This window comes from Acanthisitta chloris, unplaced genomic scaffold, assembly GCF_000695815.1.
Source record: "Acanthisitta chloris isolate BGI_N310 unplaced genomic scaffold, ASM69581v1 scaffold28687, whole genome shotgun sequence".
Classification (NCBI taxonomy): Eukaryota; Metazoa; Chordata; class Aves; order Passeriformes; family Acanthisittidae; genus Acanthisitta; species Acanthisitta chloris.
The window spans coordinates 21,381-30,202 of NW_008681424.1; the positions used below are offsets into that span (position 1 = coordinate 21,381).

The window sequence follows — 8,822 nt, forward strand, 5'->3', positions numbered from 1 at the left end:
CTCTACACAGGGAAAAATGAGGGGATCCCTCTGGATCTGCTGCCCCTTCAGCATCCAAACCTTGCCTGGGGCAGCACTGTGGGGAGGAAGGAGCAGGATCTGAGGGGCTAGAACAGCTGGAAACTCCCTGTGTGAGCTAGAAGAGTCAAACCTCTAGAAATCCAAAGGAATCCCAATACTCAGAGTTGTCCAGGAAAATTGGTCCAGGGGGTATATAACTTCTCTGGATCTGCCTCCTGTGTGCCCAGCATCCAACCCTCCCTGGGACAGCACTGTGGGGAGGAAGGAGCAGGACACAAGGGGACAGGAGCAGCTGGAAGTTCCCTCTGTGAGCTAGAAGATCCAAATCTCCAGAAATCCAAAGGAATCCTGACACTCTGAGCTGTCCAGGAAAATTTATTTGTTCCAGGGGACAAATAACTCCTCCAGATCTACTCCTGTCTCTCCAGCATCCAAACCCTCCCTGGGACAGCACTGTGGGGAGGAAGGAGCAGGAGCTGAGGAGCTAGAACAGCTGGAAACTCCCTGTGTGAGTTGGCAGATCCAGATCTCCCGAAATCCCAAGGAATCCCCAAACTCAGAGTTGTCCAGGAGTGCTCAGCACATCGGGTGCTAATCGCTTCAGCAAACTGAGCTTTTCTTTAGCCACTCAAACACAAGTTAGCAAAATCTGGCTCCAATTGTGGGTGAAAATCTGGCCCTGAGAGGCTTTTTTTTATATTTTTTTTTTTTATCCTTTTCCCTTTGATTTGGCTCTAGCTCACAATTCCCTCTCCCCTCCATGCTCAGATCCGGGAATTCGCTCCCTCAGGATCTCCTTTAGCCTTGTCAAAAATGGAAACTACATTAGGACCTTCACCAGCAGAGTCCAAACTTTCTCCTTTTCATGCAAACCCATTTCCCTGGGATCTCCAGTGCTGTTTCCACAGGGCAATTCTCCTGGCTAGAGCAGGATAAATCCCACTGTGCCACATGGAGCTTTGCCAGCTCCCGACACTTCCCGAAACTCCTGCTGCCTTCAACATGTTCAGAGCATCCTAACCCCAACCCAAGGACTTCTTCTCCAAAAATAAAGCCTGGAATGAGTTCTGCTGGCATCCCCCATGGATTAGAGAGGTCTTTTCCCAAACAGGTTTGCTCTGTTGGGATGAGATGATTCCGGTAGCCAGAGAAGTGTGAAATTTCAGCTGTGCCCATGTCAGAGCTCCCAAGTGTCAGTTACAATAAAATAAATGACCCATTTCCTGATGAATCCTGAGGATTCCTCAGAGACAGAGCTATAGATTTCTCCTGTTTGTTTAGTTTATCTCAGTTTTTCCTGACGGGAATGCTGCACTCCCTATTCCTGAGCCCCAGGAGCTGCGAGCGGAGCTGGGATGGATGTTCTCCCTGCTCCTATCCCATCCCTATCCCACAGACATTCCCTACTCCCTCCCAGCTCCTGCTCCCTCACTTCCAGGCACAATCCAAATAAATTGCCCTCCCAGCAATCCGAGGTTTAGGAATTTCCTTGGAGAATCTCCCATGCAGGGTGGAAAAGGCAGTGGGAATGGGCTCAGCACAGGGAGGATGGATGAATTCCCAAAAATCACTTCCCAACACACACAGGTATCCCAAAGATATCCCAGATATCCCAAAGATGACCCTTGGAATGGGCATCAGCACCCAAAGTGCAGCTTGTTGTGCTTCAGGTGCTCCTAAAACCTAAATCCCAGGGAAAGGGAGGAGAAGGGAAAGGGACACGAGTCAGACACTGTTCCCTGTGGGAAGTGCTGCAGGATCCCAAACCTCCTGAGACTCTTCCCAGAAATCCCCATCCCACTGTCCAGAGGAGAAACCTGAGTGGGTTTCAATCCAATCCTGATTTTTGGTTTCATTCTCTAGACTTAAACTCCTGAGGATTTCTCCAGCAGCTTCCAGAGCAGCTATGGACATTGGATATAAAGCAGCATGGAATTGGATTCCACTCCCCTTCCGTGGGTTATTCCAGCAAAACCAAAAAGCACACACTGCTTTAAAGGCTTTTCCAATTCCCTATCCCACAGCTTTTCCCAGGACAACACCAACAGAGGAGCAGAGTCAAAACCTCCATCCTGCTTTGGTTTGAAGCATCTCCCCAGGAGGGAAAAGACTTCCCAGGCAGGTGGGAAAAGATTTCTTGAGGTCACCTTGGCCAACTACAACATTCCCCCAGCCCATTCCCTCCCCAGGGACACAGGGATTGATGCTTCCTGGGAGAACATCACAGTTCACCAGGAAACACAGAGGGATGAGGACAGAGACATATCCACCACCCAAACCTCTTGCAGAAATAAGAAGAACCTTCCAGCCAAACCCCTTGCAATCCCTCCAGCTCCATGAGCTCCAGGATAAACTGGATGTAAAGCCCAGCAAGGATTTCTGAGCACAATTCCCTGAAGGATTCAGATATTTACAGAGAACAGAAGAGGTGGAAAGGTATCTGGGATAACCCAGCACATACACAGTGGAGTGGAAAACACTTCCATGGGGCTGTTTGGGCTTCTCCTTTCTCTAAAGACACTTTTCCATCAAATTCCCTTCCAGGTGAGCAGATTATTCCCAAACTATTCCTCACACTTCCCCCTTTAGCAGCCAAAATCCATCCCAAGTAGACACAGGATGATGCAGAACATCAACCTCATCCCTGACGATTTTTTTTCCTCCTGTGCCACTTGTTTTCCTAAGGTTTTTAACCTTTGCTGGGAAGTGCATTTTGGTACCCTCCAGGAATTCAGTGCTGATCCTCCTGGATCATTCCCATGTTTCATACTGGGCAGAAGGAGAGTTTGAAGCTCCACAAAGACTCAAAGCCTTGAGGAGTAGGATAGGAAGATCTTACAAACTCCTTTTCCCAGTTCCTTCCCACTATCCCCCAGTTTATCCAGTTCTGTGTGGCAGCTGGAAATCTTTTTCACCCACCAACCTAATCAGTGCTGCTCAGGAATAGGTGATTTAGGAGCAAACAGCCTCAATTTAAGCTTTAAAATCCCTTCAGTCTGGATGAAAATGAAAGTTTTCACCAAAAAAAACCTCTTATCAGACACAAAAAACCCACAACCAAAACTCCCAAAAAGTTTATTTAAAAGGGTTTTTTTTTTTCCCCTGCAGCTTCCAGGTTTCAGCATCCCAATTTGTTAGTGTTCACCTGGATTTTTGGGAAGGGGCAACACCAATTCCCTTGAGCTTTCCCTATGCTTTTGATTTAGGTCAGTTCTGCCCAATTTTGCCATTTCTCCCCTTAAAAAACCTGTTCCATAAAACCAGTGGCACCACTAAAAACAGCAGAAAAATCTTCCCCTTTTGTCTGTATCAAGAGCAACTAACAACTCTCCAATCCAACCAACCTGGGAAACAGCAGAAAGATGGGAAAAAAGAGCTGGAAAAGGAGCTGCAAACCTTTATCCACTTTTGGGTCACCCCAATTTCCTGAATGATCCCCAAAAAAACCTCCTAGTAGCTCTGGAAAACATTAACATCGTTGGAGGTTTGGGCTGGGGGAGGCAGAAATCTGATTTTTGGGGTATTTTTTTTTAGGTACATGCTGCAAGGTCTCAGTTTCCAAAGGAAGTACTTTAACCCCAGCCTGAGCTGTTTGCTTGGGGTTTAGCCCAAAAAGTAAATATATCCAAACCAATTCTGCTGGAAAAGTGGATTCTGTCCCTGCAAGTGTCACTGAAAGGCTTTAAATTGAATTATTTCTCCTTTTCTCCGTTGAAAAAACCCAAGAATCAAACTCCTTTTTTCCTATGGGCTCAAAACAACAAAGTTTTCAGTTAAATTGCAATTTTGGGGGGGATATATTTGCTAGATTTTCTGCATGGAAAGGGGGAAATAAAGGGATTTTTCTCCCTTTCCATGGGGTAAATTTAGGCTTTTTCTTGCTAGATATAAATCTATTTTAAGAGATATAAAGATAGCTAAAAATTGGTTGAATTATCTCAGTTTTAAACCTACTGACAAATTACTGACTAATTTAATGCCTTTTATATTTTTTTCCTCTCAGTTTTTTGTTTTTTGCAGCTGGAAAGCATCAAAACATATTAATTCCCAATTAATTCAGGTGTCAAACCAGGAGCAAAGACCTCTCAGCTCAAAGTTTGAGGCTCACAGAACCCAAAGCAATGAAGAATTCCAAGTTGAATCCCTTTCTGTTCCCCAAAATTCTCATTTTCCAGCTCTGCTCTATCAATCAGATTAAAACACCCAAATCAGGGGGAAAAAACAAAAAAACAAAAAAACTGATTTTAAGGCTAAATTTAAAACCAATTTCATCCCAACAATTAAGGCTGAAATTTCACCTGGAAAAGAACTATCCAAGTTTTTTTGGTTCATTTTTTCAACTCATCCAAGCACCACAAGGGGGGGAAATAAAAAAAAAAGGATATTTTTGGAAGAATAGTGACAAAGAAAGAAATCCTAGTGGTCCTTACCCCAAAACTGAATATATTTCGTTAGAAACAATTAATTGCAGGTTTATGCCCAAGCAAAGAGAAGATTTTCCTGGAGGGAAAATATTTATTTGAGAAAAAAACTAAAGGTGGGGAAAAAAAAAAAGCTGATTTGAAGATTTTCCCATCATTTCTCTGCCCTTCACTAAATCCTCCTGTCCTTCCCAACATGAATTAACACGAATTTATTAGTGATAATTAATATTAACCTTCAGCCCTTCCAAACTTTCAGCTGTGGTCAATGAGCTTCACTGCAAAATTCCCTTTTTTTCCTCCAATCCATGGTTTGTTCTCCACTCAATTCCCTCTTCCCCCTCCCCAATTACTTGGTTTCATTCTCCCTCTCCACTCACTTCCACATTCCTCATATTTGGAATGTCTGTGTGATGGATTCCCTTTTTTTTTTCCCCTCCTCCTCCTCATTCATTCATTCTTTCAACCCCAACGAACTTTTTTTGGGCTTTGCACTTTCCAACCCCCAAACTCAATCCTTAATCTAGGAAAACTTTTTTTTTTTTTTTATTTTTTCCCCCTTTTAAACCATTTTTCCCTCCTTTTCAAGCATCTTTCCCTTTTTTAACCTCTTGGAAAAAATTGAATGTTTCATCCTATTTTTTCCCCCTTTCAAAATTTCAACTTTCTTTAAGTTTCTCCAACAACCAAATCTGAGTCAAAACAACTCCCCAACAGCAATGAAATCCTTCAAACGAATCTAAACTCACTTTCAAACTTATTTTTACTTGGAAAACGACAGATTTTTTAAGATTTCTTGCCCAATCTAAGCCTTTTCAAGCAGCACATTAAAATGGTTCCTCAGGATCATTAACATCATTTGCAGCTTGAAGTGTTTTTTTGAAGAACCAGAATAATTAAATGCCTGGAAATCAATTTATTCTCAGGAGCCACAGGCACCAATCACTTTTTTTTGGGGCTGTTTTAACTCATTCAGTAGTTTTTTAATTCTTTTTTTAGGTTGGGTTTAAGGACAGGAATGATTTTCAAGAGGGGAAACTGTTCAAGAGGAAAAATTTCTTTACAATATGATTATTTTTTTGGACATTTTCATGCCTAAATCATTTGGATTCCTTATCTCTATTTATTTTCAACCAGGAAGGAAAAAAAACTCAAACGAAAAAAACAAAACAAAATATTTTAGGGGGGTTGTTTTCCAACTGAAATGAAGTGTAACATTTCTCCTGACTTGTTTTCCCACATTTTTAAAGGGGAAAAAAAAAATCCAATTGAATCTCAGGGTTTTTTGGGGGGGAGGAGGTTGTTTGCTTTAGATCCCTCCAAACCCATCTGATCCAGTCCTCACTTAATTAACCATTTCCTGCTCTCTGCTCCTTTATAACTGGAAAATCCAGTCTGGAAAACAAGCAGAAAGGAGAGAAAGAGGAAAAACCAACACTAAAAAGTTTGGAGGAAACCCCTGCGGAGCATCTTAACCAAAATACCCCAAATTTTTGCCCCTAAAAAGATAAAAAAAAACCCAAACTCAACCGGAGCAACCAACCTGCCGAATTTACAAGCAGCTGCCAAAAAGCTGCTTTTTTTTTTTTTTTTACTTTTTCTCACTCAGAAACACAAACTTCTTGCCCAAAGTGAACCAAAAAAAGTCACAGCGAGTGCTGAGAAACCCCAGAACTCCCCGAAATAAGTCGCCTGTCCCTTTAAGAGCATCACCCAGAGGGGGGGAAAGCTCATTTAAACCCCCTAAAATCCCCCCAAAAAAAAGTTCATCACCTTAATTCGAGCCCTATCACTTTTGAGAGAGATCCAGGAGCAAACCAGACCAGACTCCATCCAAATATTTACAAATTTACACACACTTGTTTCAACTAAAGGAATATTTCAATTTTCCGCGGGTTTTATTGCCATTTTCAATGAGTTTCTCCTCGGGTGTTTTTGAAGGGAGAAAAATCTCCTCCCTCCCTTCGAGCATCAGACAGCACCAGGCAAAAAAAAAAAAAAAATAAAAATAAAGAAGATTTTCCTTGTTTTTTTTACAGTGTTATGTTACTCTTCCTAGTGGAGTTGCCTTTCCAACACACCCTCCATCCATTGATCCTGAAGCCACAGCACCAAGAAATGAATTCCCCACCAAAAAAAACAACCCCAATGAATCAGTAGCATCCCCAGAAAATATTAGCTAGGAAATGCTGGAATAAATTTGGAATAAATTGGGAATCAACCCCAACCTGGGGGAGCATCACTCTACACCAAGAGGCCAAGACCGCAGCAAAGTTTGGCCAAGGGGGTGAACCTAAAAATGAGCTCTCAGCTTGCTGAGGAGGAGGAGACACCAAAAGATGAAGGAATTGGGAAGAGTTTGGGAAGGAAGAGTTGGTTTTGCCTCCTTCTTCCGTTGGAGTAACCTCATCACGTGGCGACACAGCTTTGGGCTGCGCGGCCCAACGTGGACTCCTCGGGTTTGGCCACTCAAGAGCCTTTTGCTCTCCTGGGACCTGCTGGAGCTGGGAAAGGCCAAGGAATCCTTGGGAATAATCCACTTGGATTGAATTGGAGCTGCTGGGAGAGCTGAGCTGGGAGGGTTGGGCTGCTCCAGCTTCTCCACGCCAGCCCAGCAACAACAAAGGGCCAAAGAAGATGGAGATGGGTTGGGCAAGACAAACGCTGCGGCCAAAACTGCTCAGCAGGTAGATGGAGAAACCTCCAAAAAGGCATTTCTTGCCCCAAAATCCAAGTGGGAAGGAGCTAGGCCAACACTCTGCCCCGCCAGGCTTTAAATCCCTCCCCAGCATGGCTCGGCTACACCAGCCCCATGTTGTTTTTCTTCTTTTCTTTAAGTCTTCCTCATCAAACCTGATCGAAATTCCATTAATTTTTCTCCCTAAAATCCTTTCTTTTGTTGTTGTTGTTGTTGTTGTTGTTGTGGCTTGTTTACAGTTCTCGCCGGAAACAAAAGGTTTCCCCAGTTTCATAGCAAAGGAACTAAATTAAGGATGGGAAATTCTTTCAGTGCCACAAGTTTGAAAAAGCTCAAGGCAAAGAGTCAAATCATCTTGGGGGGAGAATTATTTAACCATTTCTTTCGGGAATTTAAAAAAAAAAAACTTACAGGAAGTTTGGGGGGTTTTTTTCAGAAAATAAATTAATTACACGTTGAGCTTTCAAAATTGCCTCTCAGGGTATCAAACCCAAATCAACATCTCTTTCATTTTTCCATGCATATATTTAAAGATTCCTCAATTTTCACCTCTTTTCTTTTAGGTGAAACCCCAGAAATTCATCATCATCATCACCATCCAAAAAAAAAAAAAAAAAAAAAAGGAATTAAAACATTGCATTACCTTTGCTTTTTAGGGACTGAGTGTTCAATCTCGAGCTGTTTTCCATGAAGCTCCACTTTCCCTAAAAACAAAACGTGGGGTTTTGTTTTTTTGTTTTTTTTGAAAAAATCTGGGTGGAGTGGGCAGAAAGCTTTGGAGAACACGTTACCACGTGAAACCCTTTCCCAATTTCACCCAACCACGCACGAACCCATCGCCCAATTCCTTTACAAGTGTATTTTATCACATCCAAGCTTGGCTTCAAGTGGGAAGCAGTAGGAGGGAGTGGTGTGTCTGGACAATGTTCCTTAGGAATATTTAATTCCTTAGTTCATCCCGTTGGGAGGGAAAGAAAACTAAGGGATAATTATTTGAAGCCTTGATTGAATTTGCCCCTTCTTGAATGAAGCACGACAAGAAAAGTCCTGAGAGCACATTTCTCCCCCCCCACTCTCCTCGTTAAATGGCTTAAAAAATTGTAACTCCATGGCAGGAATGGATTTCTCTTGGAAAATGGAGTGGATTTCCTCGCTGCTGGATTATTCTAGTGTGGTTTGATTCCTTTGAGGAATGGGAAGAAGATGGGAAGAATCCAACGGGAAGCCAAGGAAGCAAACCAAGCAAAGGGTAGAAAGGATGGAAAAAAAACCAAAAAAACCTCTCGAAATTCCAAGATTTTTCCAAACGAGCAGCTTCCCGGGAAGCTTTTTCTCTCGCTGCTCACAGCATGGCGACCTTCGCGCTCCTCCACACATCACATGCCCCAGCAAAACCAGTTTCAAATCAAAATGGCTAAAGTCCCAATCCTCCCAGTAGAGCCACGACGGGACCCCCGAGCTCCTCAGGGAGGGTTGGGGATCCCACTCAGGGTTAGGAGGTTTTAGGGGGGTTTGATGTGGTTTAGGGTTACTTTTTTCCTCCCCTCTCCACGTTGCTTTGCTTTTTAAAGGAGAAAAAAATCAAGAGAACCTCCAACCCCGACGGGGAGTAACAACGTGAGGAGTTTTGGGGTGGGGGGAGAACTGTTGAGGGGGAGGGGGAGGAGGGAAAAAGGAGAAAA

The 8,822-nt window shown here is 43.1% G+C and overlaps 1 protein-coding gene across 3 annotated transcripts in view; it reads right to left on the reverse strand.

The window, feature by feature from the left end:
* Window positions 1–8,822, reverse strand: part of LOC103805458 (insulin-like growth factor 2 mRNA-binding protein 1) — a 27,656-nt gene that overhangs the window by 18,560 nt on the left and 274 nt on the right. For all 3 annotated transcript variants that reach the window (XM_009078109.1, XM_009078110.1, XM_009078108.1), the window contains exon 2: window positions 7,784–7,844. In XM_009078109.1, coding sequence (XP_009076357.1) covers window positions 7,784–7,844 — 61 coding nt within the window. The remainder of the gene's footprint in view (window positions 1–7,783; window positions 7,845–8,822) is intronic.